We start from the raw sequence: 27,166 nt of genomic DNA on the forward strand, positions 1-27,166 counted from the left end.
CCCTGTCCCCCACGCCCAGGGCTGCTATTGGCCTCCCCGTCTTTATCTTTGCAGTTATTTTTGTTTTCCATTCTTTAAATAATATAATTATTTTTAAATACAAAATACACAGTGTTCTTTCTCTTTTGTTCAGGGCAACTGGGAGGTGAGTTTTAAATAAGGGGGGGTGCTGTCTAACAGATCACAGATTCCGGGTGGGAGGGCCGAGAGCCCCCCAGGCCAGCCCTCCCCTAGGGTGTGCTGGGACCCACTTTGCCCCGGGCCTGGACACCCCTACCCGCGGGCTGCTGGTGCCATGGCACAGGCCCCCGGTGGTGAGGCGCCCTCTCGGGAGGTGGCACCGAGCTGCTGCTGGGGGTCCCAGGTTTCGACAGACAGTCAGAGAAGCAGGTCTTAGCCCATGAAACAGACAGGCCCCAGCAGCACCCCTCCCCGCCGCGCGGGGGCGCCCAGGTCTGAGAAAGACGCGTCCAGCACGGGCAGCTGCTCCAACACAGGGGTCCGCACCTCCAGCACTGTCCGGCCCTGTTGTGTCTTCAGGGGGGACAGAGAGAGGGAAGATGAGCTTGGCACGGGAAACACCCCACGGGCTCCCCCACCACAAGCCCAGGGGAGCTTCTCCCGAGCGCCCCAGTCTGCTCATGTGCTCAAACTCATGTCTCAAGTGTCTTCCAGATCCGCACTGGAAAGCTCAAAAAATCACAGGGCGTGTGTGTGTGTCTGTGTTTGTGTGTGTGTGTTTGCACATATGTGCATGTCTTCATGTGTCTGTGTATGCTTATGTGTGTCTGTGTGCCTGCATGTCTGTGTGCACACATGTGTACACATGCCTACATGTGTCTGTGTGTGCTTGTGTATGTCTTGCGTGCATGTGTGTGTGCATTTGTGTCTGCAAGTGTGTCAGTGCACACACGTGTCTGTGTGTGTTTGTGTGTGTGTGTGTGTGTGCACGCGGGCGCGCGCGTATCCACTCCTGTGTTCAGTCAGGGTGACTTTGGGTTTGCCCTTGCTTATATCCATGTGATTGTGTGTTTGTGGGTCACTGTGTGATGTCAGCAGCATGATTCCATGGGCGCCGTGTGCTCTGAGACACTGGCAGGCCATGGGAATGTGTACAGACTGGGGCTACCGGTTTGTCCCTGTGTCTCTGGGTGGGGGGGACCATCTGCACCCACGTGCCTCTGCTTGGTCCATTTGTACAAGCTGCCTCACAAAATGGGTGTTGCGGCTCAGGAAGGCTGCACTGGGGGACCCACCTTCCCGCCTTCCTCACTCCGTCTGAGCCCATCAGAGCAGCTGACACCAGGAAGCTACACAACTCCCCCTGTCTCAGGGAACCCGATCCAAAAGGGGCTTCCTCCCACCTGAGTCTGGGACCCCCTCCTGCCACCTGCTCCTGCTAGTTCCCACCTGACAGCCATCTCTGAATTCCTTGACGTAGGGGCTGGTCTCAGGGCTCAGCTCGTCCTCGTTGGCCCCCCGGAGCCTCAGGGGCCCATCCCGGGCCAGCCCCGAGCAGGGGTAGGAAACATCCTGGTGGGCCGAGACGCTGAGCAGCCGCAGGAAGGTGAGCTGGACCACGCCCACGGGGGAGCCCTCCGAGTCCACGTAGGAGAACTGAGGGGAGGGAAGACTCTATCAGGGTCAGGCAGGGGCACGGTGGGAGACACGAGGGGCCAGAGTGGGAGCAGGGACAGAGGTGACCACAGACACAGTCGTGGGGGTGCCGGGGAGGAGACCCTGAGCTTCAGCAAAGGAAAGAGGCAACGCCGGCAGGTTCTGTGCGTGTCACACCCCGTGGGATGGGGAGGGCAGCTGGGCTGGCTCCTACCTGCGTGACATCATCCCTGGGGACCACGCATGTCTCCCCTCCAGCTGTAAAGTTGCAGAAAACCCGGAAGGCATCCCGAGCACAACCCTGGTTGGGGTCCACCCAGTATTCTCCTGTGGGATTAGAGGAAGAGGAGTTAGACCCCAGGTTTGAGCTCAAGACCCCCATCACCCCTCTCTCCCTGTCCCACAGTGCTCACCCAGTTCCCCAAGCTCCCATCAGAACCCCGTGATAGAGAACCCCCACTTCTACCTCCTCTCCTGGACCCCCAGCCCCAGGAGAAGCCCCCAGCTCCTAGCTGGAGGTGGCGAGAGCCAGCACCTTCACACTGATGCCACACGTGGGTGCAGGTAACACACATGTTCATGCACGTGTATCTCAACTCTCCCTGAGACACCGGGTTGATCCGAACCCAAACACTCTGGAAGGACCTATCATTAGTCACAATCCTGCAATCCTCCAGTCCTGGCGCCAAAGAGCTACTGTCACCAGCCCTCGACCCCTTCCAACCCGCCAACTGGCCACTTGGCGCCTCGCACGCATGCTGTCCCTGAAGTCGCCACTGACCATCAGGAAGCTCGGGGTGGCAGAGCTTCAGGTCCTGGCAGGTGCGGCCCGGGCTGTCCTGGGTCCCTGTCGGCCTCCTCATCTGCTCGATCTCCTCCCGCAGGGAGTCCAGGGAGCCGAAGATCTCCTCCAGTCCCCCCGGACTGCCCGGGGCGCCCCCGGTCGGCACACTCTCGCCCTCCTGCATCAGGCGACTCCCGTCCACCGAGCGCCGAGTCTTCTTAGGCATCTGGATGGGCAGGGGCTGGATGACCTCGCCCGGGGGCCCCTGGGCAGGGACAGGAGAGGAGACAGGTGAGTGTGAGGGTGCAGCTGGGAAACCTCCATGAGAGCAACAATGAGATAGGCTTGGGGGATGGGGACTCACCGGGTGTCCTGGGGGGCCCTGGACGCCCTTCTCCCCCTTGGGTCCGGCGGGGCCCTGCCAAAGGAGGAAGTGAGTCAAGAGGTCAAGCAGCAAATAAAGTCACAAAAGGGTCAACTGAGTCTGGGGGGAGGCTCCCTGTGGAGGGAGGGGTCTGCACTAGAGACAGGGACTGGCCCAGCAGGGGTGCGGGGCAGGCTCTGGGTCACTCACGGTGGCTCCTTTGGCGCCTTTGGGGCCAGCAGGTCCCTGTAAAGGAGGAACAAGAGGAGAGGGAGGGTCACCACAGGGGTGGGGGGACGGAGACGATGGGGAAGACCACGCAAGGAAGGACAGGCGTGGGGATTGCGAGCCTTCGCCAGGTCCCAGAGGCAGCGGGGAAGAGGCATGCAGGTGTAAGGACAGAAAGGGACAGAAGGGGGCATGTGGGGATGGAGGTCGTCATGGAAACCAGCGGGGATTATGAAGAGAGGAGTGATGGCGTGGAGGGATTTAGTGGAACAGATGGGATACTCACGGGGAGGCCAGGGGGCCCTCCAGGACCGATGGGGCCAGATGCTCCTGGAATACCCTGCAGGGGAGGGCCTGCTTTAGTGGGGTCCCCCCAGTCACAGCTGAGTCTCCTTCCCACCCTCCACCACGGTGCGGGTCCCCTCCTTCGGCCCCCAGACCTTCCAAGACCACACCCCTGCTCACCGTCTCTCCCTTCTGGCCATTGGAGCCCTGGGGGCCAGGAAGCCCCCGGTCCCCCTTCTCTCCCTGCTCCCCAGGGGGTCCGATGAGGCCGATGAGACCTGGGTGACCCTGGAAAAGGGGCAGGTGGTCAGGGGTGCAGGGAGGAGGCACGGGCTGTCAGGAGGTGATGTCCCCCAACACCTCTGAACTGGAGCCTGATGTAGAATCAGGGACATGTGGAGTCCCCATGGGCTTCAGGGACAAGGGGAGTCACTGGCCACACGTGTCCCTGATGCTCACCTTCTCTCCCTTGGCTCCAGCATCACCCCGGAGGCCAGGAAGCCCTGGGGGACCCTGTGGAGAGAACGAAACTGGTGGGTCCAGGCTCTCTCCCACCACCTCCTCCCTCCCTCCAGCACACCTGGGGGGGGCACCCCACCCACCCAACCCAGTGTCACCCACTCACCACAGGACCGGGGGGCCCAGCCTGGCCCGTGGCCCCAGGACGACCTTGCTGACCCTACAGATTCAAGGGAGGCACAGAGGTCAGAAGGAGGAACCCAACATGTCCCCTCCCAGGGACACAGCCCAGACACCCCTTCCCACACTCACCACTGAGCCGGGGAGCCCCCTCAGACCGTCAGGACCAGGCTTCCCAGCTGGGCCTGCAGGACCCACAGCGCCTGTCTTCCCTGGGGCGCCCACAGCACCAGCATCCCCCTGAAACACACACAGAGGACCCCATCCTGAGGGGCAGAGGAGGGGGGGCGCGGGGAGGGGGTGCAGAATGAGGAGGGGGGTGGGGGCAGAAGAATCTAAGCAGCACAGGGTGGGAAGGTGGGGTGGGGGAGGCAGTCCTGCTCCAGGGAGGTGCCCCACACCTTGGCTCCCTTCTCTCCTTGTCGGCCCTCAGGACCCGGCGCGCCGGCTGGTCCCTGCAGATGCAGAGGAAGGATGAGTGGGTGAGGAAGGAATGGCCGTTGCCCTCCACTCCCCGCCCCATGCCCTGGGGGTGAGCGTGATTGCGCACGCACAAACATGCCACATATACCACCACCCCCCACCCCACACACACACACATACAGGCTGAGTCATGGGTCGCCCCGGCTACAAGGTGCTTCTCTGCACTTGCTGATGCGCCACTTGCCCGGAGTCGGCTCCTCCCCTCCCGGTCCAGGTACTAGACCATTAAGGAGGGGCAGGTCCCTCTGGAAAGCCGGGTCGGCGGCAGCACCCACTGACTGACCAGCATGCGTACCCTTTGGTGGACACACCCTGAGCTGGGAACAAAGAGCCCATGACTCATAGCACGGACGCACAAACGCTCACGCACAGACACACAGCAGATGCATGGACGCACAGCACGAACGCAGAACGCAGACACACAGACACACAGCACAGACGCACGGACACATAACACAGACACGTGTCACACACAGATGCATGCCACACACATGCGCTTCTCACACACACACAGGCCAGCTGGCCCCAGGCCCCCACTCACTGTTCACTACTGTCCAAGAACTGCCCCTACACGGGCTTGTGTCCCCCTCGCTTACCCGCTTCCCCATGGGTCCAGGGGGTCCATTCTCCCCAGTGGGGCCAGGGGATCCCTACAATGGGAGAAGGAAGGAAAATGACCTGCGGCCCCTCGGGTTTGCAGGCCGGCTGGGTGGGATAGGGGCCGGGTCACTCACAGGCTGTCCGGGCTCGCCGTCCTCTCCACGGTCACCCTTGGCACCATCCTGGCCCTGCCCAGTTTGAAGCAGGGTCAGTGGGGAGCCCAGCCTGGCAGGAATAATCCCCCTACCTCCCACCAGGCCCGCCAGCCAAATCAAGCCCTGGCCCCCTCCTTACCCTTTCCCCTCCCCAGAAAGACTCACCCGAGGGCCACCTTCTCCAGGGGGACCGGGGTCACCAGGAAAACCAACAGGCCCCTAATGCAGGGTGACATCAAGAGCTAGGATGGCCAGGAAGCCCACCCAGGGCCAACCCAGACAGCCCCTACTCCCCAGAACACAGGCCAGTGAGAGGCCGAGCCCACACCCTCGGGGAGAGTCTTCTGCCCCCTCCCCCACCAACACTTCCAGGGAACCATCCGGAATGTTTGGGGACATTCCGGACCCCAAACACGACCCCCCAGGAGACCCCACTCCCAGGGATCCCCTTTCTGGGCATCCCGCACTGCATGGTCATCACACCCACACCTCCACATTCCCCCCGTGCATTTTCGGGCCCCCAAACTCACGGGATTGCCTTTGGGACCATCGTCACCAGTGGGGCCTTTGGGGCCTGGGGGTCCGGCCTCCCCAGCCTGCCCCGCCTCGCCCTTCTCCCCACGCTCGCCTCGGGGGCCCTGAGGGAGGTGGAGGGGACCAGGAGTCAGCAGGGACCCAGGGCTTGGGATCCCCAAAGGCAATGAAGCAGAGTCCCAGGACCAGCTGAGGCCGGGAGTGCAGGAGTGGGGTTGAGGAGGGGGCGAGTCACACACCTTGACACCTGGCTCCCCCTGCACCCCTGGAGATCCAGACTCTCCAGGCTCCCCCTGCAAGGAGACATTGGTCAAAACCCTTCTGGTCCCCCAAATCTGATATCCCCACGTCTCATTTCGTTTGTCCCCCCAAACCAAAACAGGACAAAATTCAACCCTCATCTCCCCCAAGTCAATATACCCCTTTCCCAGTTACCTTCTCTCCAGGGGGTCCCAGGTTCCCAACACCTCCGGGAGGGCCTTGTGGACCCTGGAAGAAGAGTGGAAATGGGAATCACTGCTGAGCGGGGAGGTGCCACCCAGGGTGGAGCCCGGAGCAGGTCCCAGAGTCGCAGCAATGGGACCGAGGAAGGCATCCCGTCCTGGGGACCCCAGCTTGGTGGCTTCTTAGTCGGGGGAAGGGAAACAAGGGCCAGCCACTCACGTCTGCTCCATTGGGTCCGGCGGGGCCTCGAGGTCCTGGGGGGCCAGGGGGCCCCTGCGGAGACAGAAACACCAGAGAGGGGAGGGGTGAGGGGAGGAGCAGGAGGGGGCAGCAGGCAAGAGTGGGCTGGGCGGCAGGGCTGGCACTCACCATAGGACCCACGTCTCCCGTTTCTCCCTTCTCCCCCGACGGGCCTGGCATGCCCTGCACAGAGCACACACACCTCGTGACATGCTCCTTTGTCCCACACCCCAGCCTCATCAGGAGGCCATGGGTGAGGGGCAGACACTCCCACCTCAGCCGGACCCCCTGCCCTCACGCCCGGCCCACCTGTAGGCCGATGGGTCCCGGGGGCCCATTGAATCCTCGTGTTCCTTCATCCCCTTTGGCTCCAAAGTGTCCCTGGGGTCCCCGGGCTCCGGGTTCCCCATCAGCTCCCTGAGATGGGGGAAGGCAGGGGCAAAGGCAGGAAGACGGTCACAGGTCTCGTGTTCTCATTTCGTGAACCCCCCGAACCTGGGCACCAGGCCCAGGACCCCATTCCCACCCTCGACTCTTGGGGGCATCACTCACCGCTGCACCAGGCTGCCCCACAGGCCCAATGGGGCCAGGGGGACCGGGAGGGCCCTGGGGAGAAAGGAACGTCAGAGATCTCAACACAGGGAGACGGGGGCGGCATGGGAGGCTAGAGGCCAGAGGTCAGAGGGCAAAGGATACAGGCACTTACATGTTCACCCTTGTTGCCTTTCGTGCCCTTCTGTCCGGGGTCCCCCACCTCACCCTGCAGGGAGAAGGGGGAAAAGGGGATGAGGGGAGGAGGGTTAGAGGAAGGAGCTTAGAGGAAAAAGTCGGGCAGGAGCAGGTCTTGAGCACGGGGGGTTCCTACCTTGTCCCCATCTTCTCCTGACCCTCCTGGGGGTCCAGCAGGACCAGGAAGGCCCACAGGACCCTGCACCCCATCACGGCCAGTGGGACCAATGGGGCCCTTCTCACCCTGTGGGAAGCAAAGAAAGAAGCAGGGGTCTTCAGGGCCCCTCAAATCCTCATTTGCTGGGATACCCCAGCACCTCCCAGATGCCTCCCCAGTAGCTTTCCCCTTGGACCCCACACTCACCGGGACCCCTTTCTCTCCTGCTGCTCCAGGGGGACCCTGAGGTCCTGGACGTCCTGGGGGACCAATGGGTCCCCCTGATCCTGCTGCCCCTCGTTCCCCAGGAGAGCCCTGAGACAGAAGATGGAGTGAGCCCCCCACGACAGAACCCAAACCCCACCCGAGCCAGAGCCACCCCACCCTTCCTCCCCAGCCCCGCCCCGAAGAACCCCGACTCACTGCAGGGCCAGGGGGGCCAGCCGGACCTTCATTCCCCTTCAAACCGGATCCACCCTATAAGCCAGGGATTTGGGGGTGAAGGTGTGGGCTGAGAAGATGGACCCCATAAGAAGGAGATCCAAGAGACACGCGAGGCAGCTGGGGCCAGGACAGGGGGGCAGTCTCGGAGAGGGGGTGGTGCAGGAGGACTTGCTCTGTGGGCCCGGATGGGGTCATACTCACAGCAGTGCCTGGGAGGCCCCTCTCTCCGGGGAAGCCCCTCAGGCCGGCAGGACCATCCTTCCCTGGGGCACCTGGGGGACCAGGGTCACCCTAAAAGGAATAACGGGTCATGAGCCACAGCCCCTTCCCAGGGTGGCAGAGCAACCTCTGGGAGCCTCCTCCCGCCCCACGGCAGGCCCTTACTGACCTTCGTTCCTTCTTTTCCGGCTGTTCCTGTCAGCCCCTGCTCTCCAGGGGGCCCTGGGGGGCCTGGGTGACCTCTCTCCCCCATGGGTCCACTTTCCCCTGCTGCTCCCTGCCACAGAGAAGAGACTCCAAGCTTAGAACCCTCACCCTGTTGTCTGCACAAAGAAACCAGCCCGGGCACCCCAGGCAATAACCCCCAAATGATAACTTTGTGGGCTGAGTGCATGCTCTGCATGTTGGTTCCATCCCCAGAACACGCAGTCCCCCGCCCCCAAGAACTGTCAGGAGAGACCCCTGAGCCCAGAGCTGGCAACGGCCCCTGTGTGTGGCCAGAGCATAAACAAACTGAACCAAAACATGACCTCTGGGAGCCCCGACCCCCAAAACCACTGGGAACTCCTGTCTGCAGCCCCTGAGCAGCCAGCACCACCAGTTGGGCCCCATCAGAAAACCGTCTCTTCTCTGAGACACAGGAAGAAAGAATGGGCTCAGAAAACAGAAGTTTGGGGTCCCTGCTCCAAGTCCCAGCCCCAACCACCTCTCCAAACAGGGGTCACAGCTGGACAAAGCAAAGTGAGGTGTGCGGCTGGGCAGAGCCAGAGAGGCTGACCGGGAGGTTGGGGCGCATTCCCTCCAGGTGCACATACCTGAGACCCCACCACCCCTGGAGGTCCAGGGGGGCCAGTCTTCCCTTGGAAGCCCTGAGAGAGAAGGAGAGGAGAGAACAGTGAGAATACAGGCAGGCCGGACCTTGGAGTGGAGAGGTCAGGGCCCCACTGGCTCCCCGAAGGGATGGGGTGTGAGAGCCAGGACACCCTCCTCCCGCCAGGCCTCTGGGGAGCTGAGGGCACCACTTACCACTTCTCCTCTCTGGCCTGGGTGTCCCGGCAGTCCGTCCTTCCCAGGGGGACCCTGGAAGAGTTTAAAGGTCAGATGGCCTCTAGGTTGGAGGGGGGAGGGGCAGAAGGACTCACAGAACCAAGGAGATCAGAGGTCAGAGGTCAGCTTACTGGTGGTCCTTTGGGGCCAGGAAATCCATTGGGGCCCTGAGGTCCAGGGAGGCCCTAGAGAGAGGGAGACGGAGTCAGGGGTGCAGGGGGCAGAGCTCCCTCCTCGGTGGGCTCCCCACAGGCTCCCTGGGGAGCACTGGAGAACAGGTGCCCCCAGCCACACTCACCCGCTCTCCTGGGGGGCCGTGGGGGCCATCACCACCCGATGTTCCCTGTGGGGAAACAGAGTCAGAGAGTGAGCAAAGATGCTTCCAAGCTCTGGGTGCGTTGGCTGGGGAGTGAATGACAGCTGGAACCCCTCCAAACCACTGACCTTTGCTCCAGACTTCCCAGTGGCGCCTCGGGGTCCCCGTTGACCCCGCGGACCCTAGAGAGAGGCCAGGAAGTGATCAGCTAAGGGTTCAGCCCTCCTCATTACCTCCACCCCACACGTGAGATCCTTTGGCCTGTACCCCCCGCACTCACCGTGGGGCCCCGCTCTCCTCGAGGCCCGGACCTCCCCGACAGGCCCTGCGGGAAGAGAGGAGACACCTCACCCTGGGCCAGCTGGGCACCCCCGAACTCCCCGCCCCGCCCCCTGCCCTCTCCCGGCCCACTTACCCGCGCACCCTTCTCTCCACTGGCTCCAGGGAAGCCCGGAAAGCCCAGGGAGCCCTAGAGGGGGACAGAGAGAAGTCGTGAAGGGGCTCCAGGTCCCGGGGTCATGGAGGCTGGACATGGCAACTGGACACAGGGTGCTGGAGGCCTGCTGCGCTCTTTGTCCCTCTGCCTGTAAGGGGGAGATCCACTCTCCAGGGAGCCCACTTCCCAGCTGTGCTTCCCGGAAGGGTCAGGGAAAGGTGGGGGGGGGGGGGCGGTACAGTACCTTGGGGCCCTGGCGTCCAGGGTAGCCAGGCAGGCCTGGAACTCCCAGCTTGCCCTGCAGGGGGACAGGGAACAGTCAGAAGCAGAAAGGAGCCTCACAGCCCTCCTGTGCCCTGACACCCTGACCCTCGCCCAGACCACTCCCTGCCAATAGTCTGTAAGCCCTCCTCTGATGTCTGGGGACCAAGTCTGCAGCTCCATGCAGCAACTTGGGGTGCTGGGGCTCCTGACTACTGTCAACCTTGGGATGAGCGCGCACTTCTGCCCCCACTCAGACTGGACCTCAGAGCCGCCTGCACCCCTTGGCTCAGGCTGCACCCCAACTGTGCAAGCACCGCCATGCTTCAGGGAAGATGTGGGGGTGGGGGACGGGGCAAGGAGTTGAGGCCTGGCCTGGCCCCATCCCGTCTGTGGGAGCCAGACAGACAGGGCTGCTGGACACTGACCGGCACCTGCGCATGTGTATGATGAGACCTGGTGCCTGGCTCCCCCGACACATTGTCCCTCTGCCTGCCACCCTCACTGCTCTACACAGCACCCCCGCTCCCCACACAGGCGTTCCGTGGACATCCCCCCTCAACCCTCAGCACCCAGGGATGCGCTCACAGAGAGGAGTGTGAGGAACACTTGGCATCCCCATGCCCACCCTGGTCCCCATGCCTAGGGGCAAGTCCCCCCCCTGCCGCCCCATGGCCCCACCACCTTCTCGCCCATAAGCCCAGTGGGGCCTGGGTCTCCGCTGGGTCCAGTGCGTCCCTTCGGCCCCTCAGGACCATCTTCTCCCCTGGAACCAGGAACTCCGACCTCGCCCTGGTGGGGAGGGGGCAGGAGTAAGTGGGGGCAGGGAGTGGGTACCGCATGAGGCTGAACTGGCTGGGGGTTCTCAGGACAGGAAGTGTTGTCCTGGTGATGAGCAGGTGAGGGGGCACCAGGGGACTCCCTTGCTGTAGGGTTGGGGGCCAGCATGGGGGTCTCTACTCACCCTGTCGCCTTTCACGCCCATGTCGCCTTTGAATCCTGGGAAGCCATCCTCGCCCTGAGACGGAAGTGGGGGAGGGTCAGGGGGAGCTGGAGGAGCTCAGAGAACAGGAGTTGTGGGGGGGCTGCAGGAGCCTGGCTCGGAGGGAAAGAGTGCCTGGCAGGAGGGGATCGCTCACCTTTTCACCCTTGTGACCCTTCAGACCCCGAATTCCATCCACACCCTAGAAACAGAAAGGGGCAGAGACAAGGAGACCAGGGAGTGAAGCTCCAGGACCCCTCTAGGGGGGATGGGGGTGCCCTCCTCACCGCCCTGGGTTTCTCCACATAATGGCCAATTACCTTAACACCACGAGGTCCTGGGTAGCCCAGAGGACCCTGAGGCCCAGCGGGGCCCTGCAACGAGAAAGAGGCATCAGCAAAGGGGGTCTGGGGCTGAAAGGGGGTCTGGGAGGGATGGAAGCAACAATAGTGGGTACAGAGAGGGTCTTGGGGCATAGCACCAAGTGTGGGAGCCAGGGGACCGAATAGAGAAGGGAACCCCAAAGACCAGGGGTGGGGACAGAATCCCGCCAGGATGCAGGAGGCTTGGAGGTCTCACCTGGTTTCCCTTAGTTCCGGGGGGGCCTTCCTTCCCGGGGTGGCCCTAGGGGGAAGAAAAGGCGGGTTCCCCACTGGCCCCATCAACCTCCCCACGCCCCTCCCTGGGCTGCTTAACCCCCAGCTCTCCGGGACCCAATGAAACGGCTGACACTCCCACAAGGACACATGGCGTGGGGCAGTCCCTGAAGGCACCTGGCGGTCATTTCCTGTGCAAGGTCAAGGAGAACTCAGAGACAGAGTGAGGGCACTCACCGGGGGTCCATCGGAGCCAGGCATGCCAGGGAGCCCTGGTTTCCCTCGGGGACCCTGCAGGAAGACAGGGTCAGGCCTGCCCACGACCCAAGATCAAGCCAGACACTCCACAGCCGCCTCCCGTCACTTCACTACCCACCTTCTCTCCGTGAGGGCCGATAGCACCCTGCGGCCCCGGGAGCCCCTGGAACAAGGAGAAGGAAGTCACCACATGTTGGTCTCACCCCCAGCTGCCATTCCCTCTCGGGTCACGAGCAGCGAGGGTTGTGCCCATCACTTCGTGTCCCTGTATAGGACGTCGCCACTGGGTTCACCCAGGGAACACCCCGATGTCGGGGGAGAGGGCAGGGATACTCACCTGAGTCCCAGGGGTACCCTGCTGTCCAGGAGGTCCTGGCTCTCCCTGGGGTCCCTAGAAACAGGCAACCACACAAGGGCTCAGCAGAGGCAGTGTAGAAAAGGGGGATGAGAGCCAAGTCCCAGCACCAGGGACAGGAACCGGAAGTGGGCTGCCCCAAACAGTGGCGACATGAAGAGGGTGACAAGGGCAGGGCCTGGGGGCTGAGGGTCGGGTGGGGACCCTGTGCCCATCCACTCACCAAGCTCCCTTTGGGACCATGGGGGCCATCCATGCCTCGGACTCCCTGAAACACAAGAGGGATGTGAGGGGGCTGGAAGTTGGGGCGCTGTGGGGCCTGTTTCCTGCGAGCGGCCAGTCCACAGGGCAGCAGGCTCAGACCCCCAACTCCTGCCGGCCCAGCACACGGGACACGGGTCTGCGGGTCTGTGGGTTTGTGGGCTTTTGTTTTCTGGAGGATTTTTCTCGGGCTGGGCACTGCTTAAGAGTTTTGGGTGCGGAGTTCCAAGGACAAGTGGGGGAGGATGGCAGGGTGGAGGGGGGCAATTAGGGATGGGTGGGATAGGGGAAAAGTCAGGGCTAGTCACTTACCGGGGGTCCAGGAATTCCAGGTGGGCCTTTGGGGCCGAGGAGACCTCTTGGCCCCTGCATTGGCATAGAGAAAAGGCACAGGTTAGAGCCCTTCCCCTTGCCTCCCAGTATCCCCTGTCCCTGACCCTGGACACTCACCGACTCTCCAGGAAGCCCTCGAGGCCCGATCTCCCCATCGTCTCCCTGGAGGAGGAAGAGATGGTGATGCAGCCAATACCCCCCACCCCCCACTGTACCCATGCCCAGCCCCCGCCTGGCCACTCACTCACCCGCTCTCCATCCTCACCCGGGGGCCCAGACAGGCCCTGGGCACCGGAATCACCCTGGAAAATGGGTACGCAGGTAAGAGGGGCCTCTGAGACGCCTCACAGCAGACACCCCACCTCCAATTAACAGTTCTGACATTGAGCTGTCACAGGACTCTGCGCCCGCCCCTCCCCTCCATCTCCCTGGGGCCCCCTCCGCAGAAGGCCTCCCCTGGTCACGACATACTCACCCTTTGTCCCTTCTCCCCAGGGAGCCCTGGGAGTCCATCAAAACCCCGATCACCCTAGGGGAAAGGAGACGGGGTCCAAGTGAGGTCCCAGCCCCTTTCCTACCTCACACTCCCCCTCACCATTAGTCCTGAGTGGGGAAGGGCTTCTTCATGGGGGGCCCCAGCACCACCAGAAATCAAGTGGTCTCTCTGAGAGGTGGAACGCCCGGCTGCAGAAGGGGCCCCGAGCCTGCTACCTTCACCCCAGGTTCTCCAGGCATCCCTCGGGCTCCGTCAGCACCCGCTCGGCCCTGCAGGTGCAAGAGAAGTGTCAGGGCACGCAGGGGCACAGTGGGGGTTCCCACCCCGTGGGCCCACCAGCCCATCCCAACTCACTCACCCTTCGCCCCGCCTTGCCGGGAGGGCCTGTGAGGCCCTGTGGTCCCCGGGGGCCCTGGGGAGGAAGCATCCAGGTTAGCGGGGCTGCTTAGAGGGGGAAGCCCAGGGCTGGGGAGCAGATGGGTCGGAGTGTCACCTGCGGGCCGAGGTCTCCAGACTCTCCTTTCAGGCCAGGGCTCCCGGGTTCTCCCTGGGAGAGAGGAAAGGAAGGCAACACAGTGAAGGACACACCTCTCAGACTCCCCGCATACAGATGAAATCCCTCTCAGCTTTCCAGAACTTTCCATATTCCCACACACAAATAAAGTATCCCATCCCCTGATGCCCCATTCACTCACCAAGGGTCCAGGACGGCCAGTATACCCCATGGGGCCAGGGGGTCCTCGGAGTGCCAGCTGTCGGGAGAGGGGGGCAGGGAAATGACTGAGCTGAAGAAGAGGCCTCAGAGCACTCCAGCAGGAGTCCCCTTCACATCCCAAGCCTTGTCCCACTGCCCTGACCGCCCCGACCTCTCTCACAGCCCCAAGACCTTCCCTGCCGCCGTGCCCGTCACCTCCCCTTGCCCACCTCAGGCCTACTCACCCGCGCCTGCTGCAGGATGGCCTGCGCCTGCGCCTCCTGGGCCGCCACCACAGGGCCCTTGCTGCCTCCACTGCTGCCAAACCGGAACTGTGGGCAGAGTCAAGGTCCAGCCTCTCCGCCAGGAAACACAAGAGACTCCCCAAGCCAGAGACCTTCCCTGGCCCCAGGTTCCAGGATACGCCCCCATACCCTCCTCCTATACCCGCCCCCCTAAACACTTCAGCCTCCACAGAGACTCGCCTTCCACTCTAGGCCCCAGGAAGTACAGGCTTTCTGACTGGTTCCGAGTGATCCAGCTTTGGTTCTTTTTTTTTTTTTTTTTTTTTTTTTTTGCTTTTTGGATCACACCTGGCGGTGCTTAGGGGTTACTCCTGCTTCTGGCTCTGCACTCAGGAATTACTCCTGGCAGTGCTCGGGGGACCATATGAGATGCTGGGAATCGAACCCAGGTCAGCCCCACGCAAGGCAAACACCCTCCCCGCCCCTCAGCTTTGGCTCTTGAAGATCCGGGTTTGGTTCTCTGTCACTGTAGGAGACCCCAGAGCCTCCACCCCACAGACCAATCTCTCTGGAGTGACCATCTTCAGAGACAAACCCTGAACTCTCCAGCCCTCTGGCTCTTGGTGACATAACACAATTCCCTGCCCTCCCATTCCAAAGCCCAGAAGACAACTTACCGGGAGCATGAGGGAAGTGCCGGGGGGCCCAGGGGCTCCATTTGATCCAGGGAGCCCTGCTCGGCCAGGGGGGCCCTAGAATGCGGAGAAAAGGAGAACCAGGAAGCAGGTGTTAAGGTCCTTGCACCATGTTGAAGTTTTCCGCCACAGAATAAATGCAGACTCTCTTAGATTTTTCTAGGACAATCCCACCTCATGGCCTTGGAGAAAAAAAGAGAGACAGCAGACTGCTCCCTTCCCCCACTGGAGTCTGCACTCCCTGCGGGGGGCACCTGGACCCCTTTCATCAGCCAGGCAATGAGGAGCTGCTGAGCATGACAACCTGACTGACCACTAGTGGCTCTACCTCCCCACAGGACCCTCCCTTACCCGCTCGCCGGGGTCTCCAACGGGGCCTGGGTTACCCTGGATGCCAGGGGGACCAGTCATTCCCTGAGGAACAAAAGAGGAGGTGGTCAGGTGTGGCATCAGAGAGAAGAGAGGCACGTGAGGATGCAGCGGTCTCCACAGAGGCATCTGGGCACGTGGGAAGCTGTGACTTGGAAGGGGTTCTAACGTTCTAAGGAGGAGACCTGAGCCTGTGGAGGAGGCCGAGGGCATGTGGGGGGCTGAAAGGGACTCAGCTAGACTTACCGCAGGGCCTTCTGGGCCAGGTGGCCCCTCCACTAGCATACCCTGTGGGGATCAAGGGAGACGTCAGAGGCCGTAGGACCTTCCCTTCCCCTGTTGCCCTCAGTTCCATGACCAGAGTGACTTACAGGTTCCAACACTGCAGGTTCCCCCTTTTCTCCTTTCAGCCCCCGGGGTCCATGGGCAGCCTGAAGGAGACACACATGTAACCCCCAGTGGGGTCTGTGAGCAGCCAGGACACAGAACTGTCCCCATCTCTCCTCCTACCTTTGTTCTTGGGGCTCTGAAGACCTCCCAGCCTGCCAAGGCCTATTTGCTATTTGCCCCCCGACCCCCAATTCCTAGCCCCACCTCGGCAGACACAACCTCAAATCCCTGAGTAGCTCCTTCAGGAAAGTCCCCAGGCCCTTCCCAGTATCCCAATCCCCAGCCTTCTCAGTGAGGCCTTCTTCTGGACAAGCTCATCCTAGCTCAAGAATTCCTCTGAGCACAGCAATTCCTACCCCTTCAGACATCATCAAGTCTAAGATTATGACTAGACCATTGTTTGGGTTTGCAGGAGGAGATGGGTCCGTGTGTGGAGCAGCTGTGATCTATGGGGTCCCCAGTGAGCACATTGCTATCCTCCCATTCTTCCTTACAGAACTTTACTTAGAATTTCAAAGGGCTCCCTAAAAGTTAAACTCTAAGTCGGTGTTTCCCAAAGTGGGTGACACTGCCCTGGAGGGCACTGGAATATTCAGAGGAATCATTCTTGAATGATTAATCTTGGATGCAAAAGATGGGCGTTTTGTATTTGCTGAAAGAAGACAGATATTCAGGAGACACTGAGAAAAAAATTTTTCTGAAAGGGAGACAATAGGCAAATTAAGTTTGGGAACCAAACTTAGATATGGAAGGTCTACATATCTACATATGGAAGGTCTTCCATATGTAGATATGGAAGACCTTCCCTAGTACTATCCCAGACTCAGTCCTCATACTTGGTTCTGAGAAAATAGTGCACTCAAGCTCCAAACAAGAATTCCTCAAATCTAACAGCTTGCTTTCTCTCCACCCCACCTCTCTCTGTTCCTCTCCTAGAAAGAACAGTCCACCCTTCCTCTGACCCTCATTTCTAATTCAAACTCCCAGCTCTCTCTCTCTCTCTCTCTCTCTCTCTCTCTCTCTCTCTCTCTCTCTCTCTCTCTCTCTCTCTCTTCTATAGCGCCATTCAAATGCCCAGCCCGAGATCTAGGACCAAAACCAAGGTTAAAGAAAATGGAAGGCATTCACCACCAGCCCCAGCTCTCCCAATAAAGATCTTCAGAGCACCCCCCTTCACCTCCATCCTGACCCAGATAATAACAATCAATTTCCAACACCCCCATTCCCCACTCCCACCCCACAATATCCCCTACGGGTCCCAAATTTACAGAAAGCAGCATGATGGAGAAGCAGCCAAGAATGGAGGCTGTCGATATTAGAGAAGGAGTGGGAAGAAGCAGCTGGGTAAGAGGAAGAAGCTCGCACTGCAAGACAGGCAAAAGATAAAATGAAGCAGACAGGAAATATCTCAGCTGATCTGAAAGCGGCTGAAGACAGGGCAAACAATTAAGGGAGAAAGAACAAAGAGACCAACACTTGGAAGCAAGAATGATGCATGGGGCCAAGAAAAATTAGACATGGCCAAGACAGCTACAAAACGGACTGGACAAACAGGAAGTGGCTAGACAGACAGGAAATAGTAAAGAAAAAAAGGATCCCGGAAGTGGATTTTCAACAACATGGCTACCATGACCAATGGAGAGAAGAAATTCAGGAAACAGACCAAAAAAAAAAAAGACTCTAGAAAGGGAATTATGACAATAAAAGGCAATTCTTAAAGAGAACACAAACATCCAGGCTAGAACACATAAGAAGTAGTCATAATAAGTACACAGGCTCACTATTTAAATTGTCTTTATTTGAATGACCGTAGACACATAGGAAGAGTTCAATTATCAAAGAAAATTGTCAAAAGTCAGCGTGAGAAATGAAAGCCAAGCACAAGTGGTAAATCTCTTTAAATGCAATGGGCACAGTCACCAAGATGGATGCCATAACTGGAAAGACAGGGACAAACAGCCAAAACATAACCTATAGGTTAGAAAATGTGACATAGGAAATTAGATCATTTGGATGCAACACAGATAAAGAAAATGTTTTGACCAAGAAGCAATGATGAAGACAGACTGAAAATGGATGCAAGATAGTTACTGATAAAAATTTTAAAAAAAAACTTTATGAAATCCCATTTGATTAAGACAGGAAGTGGCCAAGAAAGATAGGAAGTGGCCATAGGCTATTTTGCAAACTCAGTCCTCCTGGGCAAAAGTTTCCAGGAGTCACAGGATTGGCAAGAGAAGGCAAGGAAGGATCTTTTAAGCAACATGTATATTTTAAGTGAGGAGTAAATGACAAACCAACGGGAAATAGCTCACAGCCAACAGATAATCAGAACCAACATAAAGAGGTCTTGGAGCTCCTGCTGAGTCCAGAACGGAAGAGAGCTCCTCGCACTTACGGCTCCCGAGTGGGCTGTCTCCGCAGAGAGGGCAGGGCCAAGCTCCGTCTCCTGGCGATAATCGTCCCCATAGCCATAGGTGTAATCGTAGGACCCTGCTGGGGCATCTGTGCCACCCTCCCCATACTCCTCAGTCAGGAACCTGTCGGCTGTGGAGGGGACCTGGAGATCTGTCTGCTCCTTCCCGGAGACGGGGAGCGAGAGGGGTAGATGGGGATGTTAGGGCTAAGAGAAGGTTTTCCCTGGATCTCAGGGTACGACAACTTCTAGCCCCAAGAATTCTGAGGGTAACAGGGACTGGCGTTTTTCCTCCCCGGATGAGCAAGGGGACTCTGGTTGTATAGAAAGAGGTGAAACCTCCAAGACCCCCCAGTGAGGGATGTCCAGGATATGGGGCCGGTGGGAAGAAATGGCAGATAACAAGATGGGCGGCCGGAGGGCTCGATGTAGGGCGGATGGTCAGTGGATGTAATGACAGCAAAAGAGTCCAGGAAAATGGACGGCGAGACTGAGAGAGAAGGAAAAAGTGACGGTGCTGGACAGAAAATGGCTCTTCGGAACAGAAATACGACATAGAGGGAAAAAGAAAAAGAAAAAAACTTGATACCCACATGGAAAAGACGCTACTCCAGAATCAAAGGACAACAGAAAGAGACATAAACACCAGAGTTAAAAACGGCTGCATTGACAGACAAGCAAACCAATGGGCAGTGACCAGAAGACAGAAAGCTATACAGAGTGGACAAAGCATGGACAAAGTGAACCCTCCGGCCAGAGGGGCTGATTCATCAAGGTACGTGGGGCTAGGGGAGTGAGTGGGTCACAGAAGTCCACCGGCCCCAAGCAGGGAAAGGCTGAGGGGACAGAGTTACCTCCTCGGGAGGTGGCAAAGGGCTTGACTCCAAGATTCCTTCCTCTTCACCCAGGGTGGGGTCCTAACCCCAAGGGGAAAGGGAAAGAGTCCCGCGGGGCGGGGAAGGAGAGAGAAGTTAGCTGCAAAGAAGGCGAAGCAGCACCTTGTCACAGTGCCAGAGCAGGCTCTGTGCTGGGGGGTGGGGGGAATCTCAGATCTTGCAGCCCCTGTAAAGGGGGGGTCAGTCTGCAGAGAGCGCCTCTGCACGCTCAGAGGCGTGGGAGCAGAGATCTAGATCCCCCGGCTCTACCTGCCGGTAGCCGCTGCCTCTGGTCCTGGGGGGGGCCCGGGCAGTGGGGGAGGCCGCCCTCCGTGCTGGGTGTCGGGAGGGAGAAGGCTGGCCCCGGGCCGGGCGGGAACCTCGAGAGGGCCTCCGGCCTGCCGAGGGGGGCGCCTGCCGGACCGCTGACCGCTTGGCAGGTGGGACAGGCTTTCGGGGAGGGGTCCGACGGCCCCTGGGGGGAGGGGGAGCCCTTTTTTTGGAGCTCTGAGGCCGCTGCAGCAGAGAGATGGGGAGGGGACCGTGAGGAAACTCTAGAACCTAAATGCACCATCTCCCGCACACGCTGGGAGGCGAGAAAGTAATAACACGGGAAGGAGCTGACTGCAAGGGCTTGTGGGAGTGAAGGAAGGAAGGGGCTCCTGGGGTTTACCTGATAATCGGGGGTCGTTCCTGCAGTCATCTCATCATAATAGGGGGGCGCGTAGTCATAGTTGGGAGGCTCAACCGGCTGGGGTGGGGTTGGGGGCAGCAGGAATAAGTAGGAAGGGGGTCGAGGGGATGGGTGGGAATTGGGAGATGAATATGGAATTGGGAAATTAGAGGTAGGGGGGAAGGAGGCGGTTAGGGGGTAGGAAAGAAAGGGGAAGGGATGAGGAAGGAGGGGGTCCCACATGCAGACAGAAGCAGACACGATTAAGAGATTGACCTTCAAACTTCCAGCCAAGGTCCTATCTGTCACCCACCCTCTGGACGCCACCCCAAAGCAGTGTCCCTCCCCGACTCAGAGCCATAAGGCGACTCCTGCAACCCTGGAGCACAGGCCAGAGACAGACCTGGCCCATGTTTCCACATTTCCCCATCAGAGGTCCCTCTGTCTCCTTCTTCCTCCCCATTTCTCCTCCCACGTTTGACCCTTTTGATATCTTTCCCTTCTCAAGTCTGCTCCGCCACTCTCCACCAAGGCTTACCCTCCCCCCAAGTCTCCCCCAATCTCTTAATTTAAGGAGAGGCTAAGAAACCCAAGCAGAGTCCAGGGAAGACTTGGCAAGGGAGAAGGCACGGCCAGTCCCGGACTGTTCATAATGACTCTTTTTATTTTTCCATGAAAATAAAAAGGTTGATGACTGGGAACTAGGGAAGAGGGCAGGCCTGGGAATTGGAGGAGGGGGCCCCAAAAGGAGCGGGAGCTCTGGAACCTGGGGGGGCAGTCTCGAGGGGATGTCGGCGAGCTTCTTTCCTCCCCCGCGGATGCCCGCCCCAGTCCCTCACCTGTCGCTGGGGTTCCTGGTTCTGTGGCTTCTGAAGTTTCGGTGGTTGCTGCTTGGGGGACCTCTGGGCCCTGTGAGGCTGCGGGTTCTGAGGTGTCTCCCTCCCCCCCGCCTCACACCCCAGCTCCTTCTGGTCACAGGACCCATAGGCAGCTTGCACCCCCGGGACGATGACCAGCTCCTGGACGTCACCCTGCAAAGGCACAAGGAAAGGAGGCGGAGAAGACGTCAGGGACAGGGCACAGTCTGGGACAACGGTGAGAAGGCCAACCCCAGGGAAAGCCGTGGGCTGAACGAGCTGTAGGCAGCGTTCTCAGTGTCTGTTTACTGAGTATCACAGCTTACGCAGCACTGAAGTCATTACTTTATGGTTGCAGAGCTATCACACTCTTTTTAGTTTTAGCTTTTAGTCTCTCTCTCTCTCTCTGTCTCTCTCTCTCTCTCTCTTTCCCTTTCCCTCCTTCTCTCCCTCCCTCTCTGGCATTGCTGCCACACCTCACAGTACTCAGTACTTACTCCTGGCTCTAAGCCCAGGGATCATTCCTGGCAGGCCCGAGGGACCATATAGGTTCCAGAGATTGAACCCAGTTCAGTTGCATGCAAGGCAAGCGCCACAACCACTGTACTATTGCCCCAACCCCCAAGGATCTTCTCGTTTATAAGCCAACTGGACTAAGTGAGTAGCCAAGGATCTTTTTTGTATGTTTTTGTTTTGTTTGGGGGCCACACCTAGTTGTGCTCAGGGCTTGCTCCTGGCTCTCAGCTCAGGGATCACTCCTGGCAGAGCTCACAGGACCATATGCAGTGTCAGGGAGTGAGTCGGGGTGGACTGTGTGTTAGATAACCCCATACTATCTCTGCATGTATTCAGAAAGTGTTGCTTGGATGGGTGGATTGGATGAATTAATGGATGGAAAGATGGGTGCAGAGGGGTCTCCATGGGAACTCAAATGCATGACTGAATGGAAGGGTTGATGCACAGCACATGAATGAAAGTACGGGTGGGTGTTGGGTGGAGAGGTATGGGAGATACAGAGTAGCTAGGAACAGACTGGTATAGAGAGGTGGCCGAAAAGAATCCATGGGTGAATAAGTCACTGGATAGGGAGCGTGTGAGGAGATGGGGAGGAGGAATACACGCATCCTCAGATGCATGGGTAGTGAGTGAATGGGTGGGTGAATGGGTGGATGGATGGAAGGACAGCAGACGGGTAATCTCAGAAAGGGAATGTCAGGGAGGAAAGGACAGATGATGAGCGGATGGAAGACTGCAGGCTCGAGTGGTAAGTGGATGAGTCAGTAAGTGGGCGAGTGGACACAGAGCTCAGCTGGTGGAGAGCTAGGAGGACAGACTGACGAAGACTGAGTTACATGATAAGTGACTGTGGACAATCTTGCCAAATTAGTGAGCCCCTCATCCTCTCAGGGACAAAATTAACCCTGGAGAGATAAAACGGAAATATAAATGTATAAGAAAAAAAACATGAACACTTAGGGCAACAGGGGTCCTGAGGCCAGAGGAGAGTGGCCACAAGACCCAGATGCAGAATCACTCCTGTCCCTGATTGCTCTCATCACCTCAAAGACTTCCTCATCCAGGATCCGGGCGCCAAATATGATCACTCCGTGGGTATCCAGCACTGGGCGAGCACTTCGAGGGAGGGGCCGGGTGACTCGCTTCTTGCAGTCAACTATAAGGGTGACAGACTGGCCCTTCACAGCCAGAGCCACCCGGTGCCACCTAATCACAGACAGACAAGGAGAGGTTCAAGGGACTGACCAAAGGAGTAAAGTGAACAAGGCTGGGGAAATACTGATGAAAGGGGGTGAAACCAGTGACAATAGTGATCATGATACATTTAATTAGTGCAGAGTTTGGTCTTTGTCTGAGCTTGGTCCCCACCGGACCTGGTTTCCTTCCTACAGTCCCAGTGCTACTGGTTGGTCCCCTAGTCTCATGCATATCCTTCCTCTCCATTTATATTATTTTCACCTGCAGCCCTGTTGAAATATTCTGCAGGCCCACTGAGGCTATATGGCCCTTGGTTAAAAATTGCTAACAAATAAGTAAAACAGCAAAAGAGAAAAGCTAATGAGTGCTTACAAAACACCCAGTGCTGTACAGTAGTTTTCTCATTTGATTCTTGAAATTCTGTCTTCCCACTTTTATAGACACAGAAACTGGGCTTAAAAGAAAATTTGAAAAACTTGCCCAATGGGGTTGAAGTGATAGTACAGTGGGTAGGACGTTTGCCTTGCACGTGGCCAACCCGGGTTCGATTCCCAGCATCCCATATGGTCCCCCGAGCAATTCCTGAGTGCATGAGCCAGGAGTAACCCCTGTGCACTGCTGGGTGTGACCCAAAAAGCTAAAAAAAAAAAAGTGCCCAAGATACAGGCTACTACTCCCTGCAAGAATTTGGTTTTTAGAGAGTGGGTTTGGGGCCATACCAGGCATTACTTAGGGATTACTCCTGACCCTATGCTCAGGGAGCACTCCTGGTGAACTCAGGGGACCATGAGGTGTTGGGGATTGAACCTGGTTTGGCCATGTGCAAGGTAAGCCCCTTACCTACTACCCTACCTCTCCAGCCCAAGAATTTAAACTGGGACGGTTGAGCTCTGAGCTAGCAGTGACTGATGTTTGTCTGTTTGTCATGAAGCATCGCCAAAAGAGTTGATGGAATTTCCAAATTTAAGGAGGAGAGGAGTCTGAGGTAGTGGTTAAAAGGAAGTTACTGAAAGCATCCGCCCGAGAGCTAGAGGTGCAAAATGACTTACTTGCCGTCCGCTAGGCTGAGGCCTCTGAACGCTGGCTGGGCCGGGGCTTGGGGCCGCCCTGTCTGGTCCTCATACAGGAAGCGAACAGGCTGGCCCAGCTCCAGGCCCAGCTGGCGGGCACCCTGGGCGCTGTAGAGAGTCAGGAGAGGAGCCTGCAGGCCAGGGCGGGTCCGGATAGCAGCCAGCAGAGAGAAATCTTTGGGGAAGCCTCCTGGTACCCAAGAGAGACACGCACAAGTGGAGTCAGAGGCAAAGAGAACCCAAGGCCTTCCCCTTGGCCCAGTCCCCACCTTCCCACCACAGCCTCACCTGGGAAGAGCTGGCGGGTGGGTGCGCTGAGCTGGGCAGGTCTCGCGACTCGGTAGGCCACATCGGCTGGACAGATGCCTCGAGTCTTTTTAACACCATCAGGGAGGGAGGGGAACCTCAGAGCCCTGAGCACATCCACAGGGGGTGCACCTGAGAGAGTCCGTGAAGATTAGAGGGATGATGTCCCCTCAGGCAAATGGCCCTAGGGAAGAGACACTTGAGGGCTAGCCCTCCGCTTTCCGGGGTTCAAACTCCCTGCAAAGCCAAGGGCCCCTTCCCTTGCTCGCTCCGGAAGTGGGTCTGAATGGATGGCGAGGAAAGGGCCCTGGGAAGGGCCCCGCAGGCCTTGTATTGGCTCCACCCGTGTGCCAGCCTCCTTCTCCCTCATGCTCTCGTCTCTGCTCGTCTCTGCTCCTGTCTCTCAGCTCTCCACCCCGTCTCCCTCTAGCTTTAATTATTTTGTTTGTTTGTTCTGGGGCTACACCCAGTGATGCTCAGGAGTTACTCCTGGCTCTGTGCTCGGGAATTACTCCTGGCAGGCTCAGGGGACCATACATGGTGCCAGAGATGGAACCTGGGCCAGCCACGTGCAAGGCAGATTCTCTACCCGTTGTGCTATCGCTCTGCCTCTTCTCCCTCTCTTTTTTTCTCTCTCGGTCTCGGTGTCTGTTGGCTGTCCTGGCCCCCACCCCCATCTCTCCTGTCTTTCCTCATTTCTCTCACACTCTGTCCATCCCTTTCTTTCCATTGTTCTCCCCGTCTCTCACTCCCTTTCCATATCTCTCAGTCTCTGAGTCTCTGGCCTCTGGCCTGTGTCTCCAGCACAAACAACATCTGGGCAATCGATCATCCTGGGCATAGGAGATGGGGGGAGGGGGCAGCCGTCCAGGGCAGGGGGGCTTCAGGCTGCCACAATGTCCACATCTGCGACAACTCTGAGCGTGCAAAGAAGATGCAAACCAGAGCACCCCAGGAGCGTGAGCCCCAGGTTTGGGGGAAGGGCTGGCATTGGGGGTGGGGGAGCTGCAGCTGCCACGCGGAGCCGGAGCAGGTCCAGGGCCCTGAGCCACACATCTGTGGATCCCATCAGAGCCTGTGCCCAAAACCCGGGCAGCATCCCCCTCCCGGCCCCGCAACCTGGAACCCCAGCCCTGCCCACCACTCGGGAGGCAAAGATTCAAGCCCACCCCCAACCCTCTCCTAGGGACAGAATTTAGCTTCAGGGATCTCCAACTTGAACGAGGGGTTGGGGTGGGGGGTAGCGAGACAAAGGTCACCTCTTCCCCACTTGCTCCCTGAGACATGCTCCCCATACCATCAGCTTCAAATCGGAAAAATCCCAAAGAAATTCCAGCAACACTTTCATAGAAATGTGGGGCAGGACAGGGGCCAGAGCAATCAGGAGAGCAGAGCTGGGGGGGCGGGGGCGGGGGGCGTCGGTGTTGAGGTGGTGCGGGCAGGCAGAAAAAAGGCCCTTTGAGAGTCCAGGAGCCGGGAAACCGCGGCCTTACCTCCCCCTCTGGCCCCCCCACACCCCGCCCTAGCCTGGCCCCGGCGTGCGGCAGCTCTGCAAACACCAAGCACACAAGGGCCGCTTTGAGAGATGGAGACTCCGTGAGACAGAGACACAGAGACTCACAGAGACCCTGGGCAAGGGGCCGTCAGAGGCCCCCACCTCCCCCCAAACCCCAGGAGAGTCGGGTCCATCCGAGAGACCTGCCCACAGCCCTGCCCAGCTCCTCCTCCAGCCGCAGAGGGGCCTCCCTCCCTCCACTTCAGGTGCCCATCACCCCCCACCACTCCACCGTTGGTACTCCCCAATGCCCCACACTCCCCTCTCATGAATCCCACACTAAGTCAGTCTCCTGTCTGCCCACCCATGGGGCCCCCCTCCTGGCCTCTGCTAGAGCACCCCTTTTTCCCTCCCCCCGCCCTGGCACACCCCACTCCCCAGTCTGCTGACAGTCTTCGTCCCCGAACTCCAGCTCCAGACAACCTCAGAGTTCTTCCTTCTGGAGTCCAACCTCAATTCTTTAGGAGCTCATTCTGCCTGTTGCCCCATCCCAGCAGAGAAAAACTGGAATAACTGAGTTATATGCAAATCAGCTTCTGGTGTCTTCGGGACTCGGGGGCTGCCGGGTTCTCCTCTCCCACTGGCAAAGCCCCTTTCCCAGGAGCCAGGACTACTGGGCTTTCCAGGGAAAAGGATCTGAGCTGTGGATACTGGGGTTCCCCCCCCCACCAACACACCCATCCAAGCCCGGCTAGCGGCGGGGGAGGGGCGGGCAGGAATGCACGGAGCTGGCCCCTGCCTGGACACCTGATCCTGGCCTGTCCAGCAGCCGTCCTGTTGGCAGCCCGCCCAGTGCTCCCCAGAGCCAGCCGCGTGGCAGCATCGAGGGCACAGGGAGGGGGAAGGGGATCCTGCCGGGGAGACGAATAGCGCAGGCACCCCTGCCATCCTGCTTGCTGGGGTCTGCTCTGAGCTCCTTGGCACCCTCGTCTCCCTGGGCATACGCAGCAGGCTCGGGAGTGGCTCCCACACCGGGCGCCCTCCTCACTGATAGCCAAGGGCCAGCTGGACCACTTCAGCCCCTGCTGTCCTCAGCTCCGCAGGAGGCGCCAGCATCCCACCCTGTCTAGAAGGCGAACCCCAACCTTTCCACCTGCTTTCCAAGAAGCAAAGAGAACCCTCCCCTGGCTCCTTGAGACCCAGCGGTCTTGCACGCCAGCCGGGCCCCCAAAACCCCTCTGGGGGAGAAGCATCACCGGCCGCCTCCTGCCTGAGGGGTGCTCGGGTCTCACCAGCGTCTTACCTGCCCAGGCCCGGGCGGCGCTCAGCCCCAGCACCAGAGGCACGAGCAGGACCAGGCGGTGGCAGCGGCCGCACCGCTCCATGGTTGGCGCCCGGCACCGGGTCCCCGGGACCCAGGGGCTGCGGGCGTCGGGGGACCGGAGAGCCTGGGGGGTGAGCCTCGGGCGCCCGGCCCGGGAGGTGAGAGGCTGTCGGGCGGCGACGGCGCTCAGCTGCCCAGCTCCATGCAGCGAGGCGCCGTCGGGGCTCGGACGCTGCTCCCTCCTCGGTGGCCGCCGCTCCTGTGTGTCCCCAGCCACCCCGGCGGCCCGAGCCCCCGACTCCCTCCGCCCCCGGCCCAGCCCCCGCCCCCGGCCGCCCGCCCACTGCACCGCGGGGAAACCCCACCCTCGGCCTCCACCTGGGAAGGGGCGGGGACCGGTCCCCGCCGCCCCTCGGAACCCCGCCCGGCCCTGGCAGGGAGTCCACGACCCGGAGCCCCAAGACTCTCCTTTCAGGGACCCCAGCCCCTTTTCTAGAACCCAGACGTCCAGTCCCAGCCCTCCCGCAGCCTGCGCGAAGCCCCCGCGCATCAGAGCCCGGGAGGGGTCCGGGGCACGGTGGGAGGGGCGAGGCGGGCGGAGGGTCGCGGCTCCCGGTATCAGGGCTCCGTAATTACCCCCGCCCGGCCCGCCGTAATTACAGAGCCGCGGGCCGGGTATTTATAGACCGGCTATAGATAGCGAGCCGACCGCCGCCCGCCCGACGGCGCGGGGGGCCCCGGGGCGGGGAGACGGGACGGGCCCGAGGGGGCGCGAACGGGG

General features: G+C 59.6%; 1 protein-coding gene across 3 annotated transcripts; it reads right to left on the bottom strand.

The window, feature by feature from the left end:
• On the bottom strand, positions 1 to 26,784 carry COL11A2 (collagen type XI alpha 2 chain). Of its 3 annotated transcripts, XM_056132424.1 has the most exons (66): positions 26,365 to 26,784; positions 23,549 to 23,698; positions 23,240 to 23,450; positions 22,037 to 22,199; positions 20,460 to 20,651; positions 19,621 to 19,698; positions 18,927 to 18,989; positions 18,055 to 18,234; positions 15,638 to 15,697; positions 15,513 to 15,554; positions 15,249 to 15,311; positions 14,880 to 14,954; positions 14,203 to 14,289; positions 13,959 to 14,015; positions 13,757 to 13,810; positions 13,622 to 13,675; positions 13,479 to 13,532; positions 13,243 to 13,296; positions 13,016 to 13,069; positions 12,885 to 12,929; positions 12,747 to 12,800; positions 12,397 to 12,441; positions 12,156 to 12,209; positions 11,937 to 11,981; positions 11,798 to 11,851; positions 11,544 to 11,588; positions 11,285 to 11,338; positions 11,122 to 11,166; positions 10,947 to 11,000; positions 10,667 to 10,774; positions 9,966 to 10,019; positions 9,701 to 9,754; positions 9,566 to 9,610; positions 9,414 to 9,467; positions 9,268 to 9,312; positions 9,101 to 9,154; positions 8,949 to 9,002; positions 8,738 to 8,791; positions 8,092 to 8,199; positions 7,905 to 7,994; positions 7,683 to 7,736; positions 7,467 to 7,574; positions 7,239 to 7,346; positions 7,080 to 7,133; positions 6,926 to 6,979; positions 6,683 to 6,790; positions 6,503 to 6,556; positions 6,353 to 6,406; positions 6,125 to 6,178; positions 5,929 to 5,982; positions 5,686 to 5,793; positions 5,321 to 5,374; positions 5,135 to 5,188; positions 4,997 to 5,050; positions 4,319 to 4,372; positions 4,050 to 4,157; positions 3,904 to 3,957; positions 3,738 to 3,791; positions 3,459 to 3,566; positions 3,280 to 3,333; positions 2,976 to 3,011; positions 2,766 to 2,819; positions 2,399 to 2,666; positions 1,832 to 1,944; positions 1,411 to 1,617; positions 1 to 534 (listed from the first exon to the last, which is right to left on the bottom strand). In XM_056132424.1, exons 1-66 carry the CDS (start codon positions 26,444 to 26,446, stop codon positions 394 to 396), a joined length of 5,211 nt encoding a protein of 1,736 aa, XP_055988399.1. In that variant the 5' UTR covers positions 26,447 to 26,784; the 3' UTR covers positions 1 to 393. The 3 variants fall into 3 exon arrangements, with proteins under 3 accessions (XP_055988399.1, XP_055988400.1, XP_055988401.1); XM_056132425.1 differs by lacking the exons at positions 18,055 to 18,234; positions 18,927 to 18,989; XM_056132426.1 differs by lacking the exons at positions 18,055 to 18,234; positions 18,927 to 18,989; positions 19,621 to 19,698.
• Between the last annotated feature and the right edge of the window lie 382 nt (positions 26,785 to 27,166).

The sequence above is a fragment of the Sorex fumeus genome, unplaced genomic scaffold (assembly GCF_029834395.1).
Source record: "Sorex fumeus unplaced genomic scaffold, SorFum_2.1 ptg000094l, whole genome shotgun sequence".
In the NCBI taxonomy this organism is placed as follows: domain Eukaryota; kingdom Metazoa; phylum Chordata; class Mammalia; order Eulipotyphla; family Soricidae; genus Sorex; species Sorex fumeus.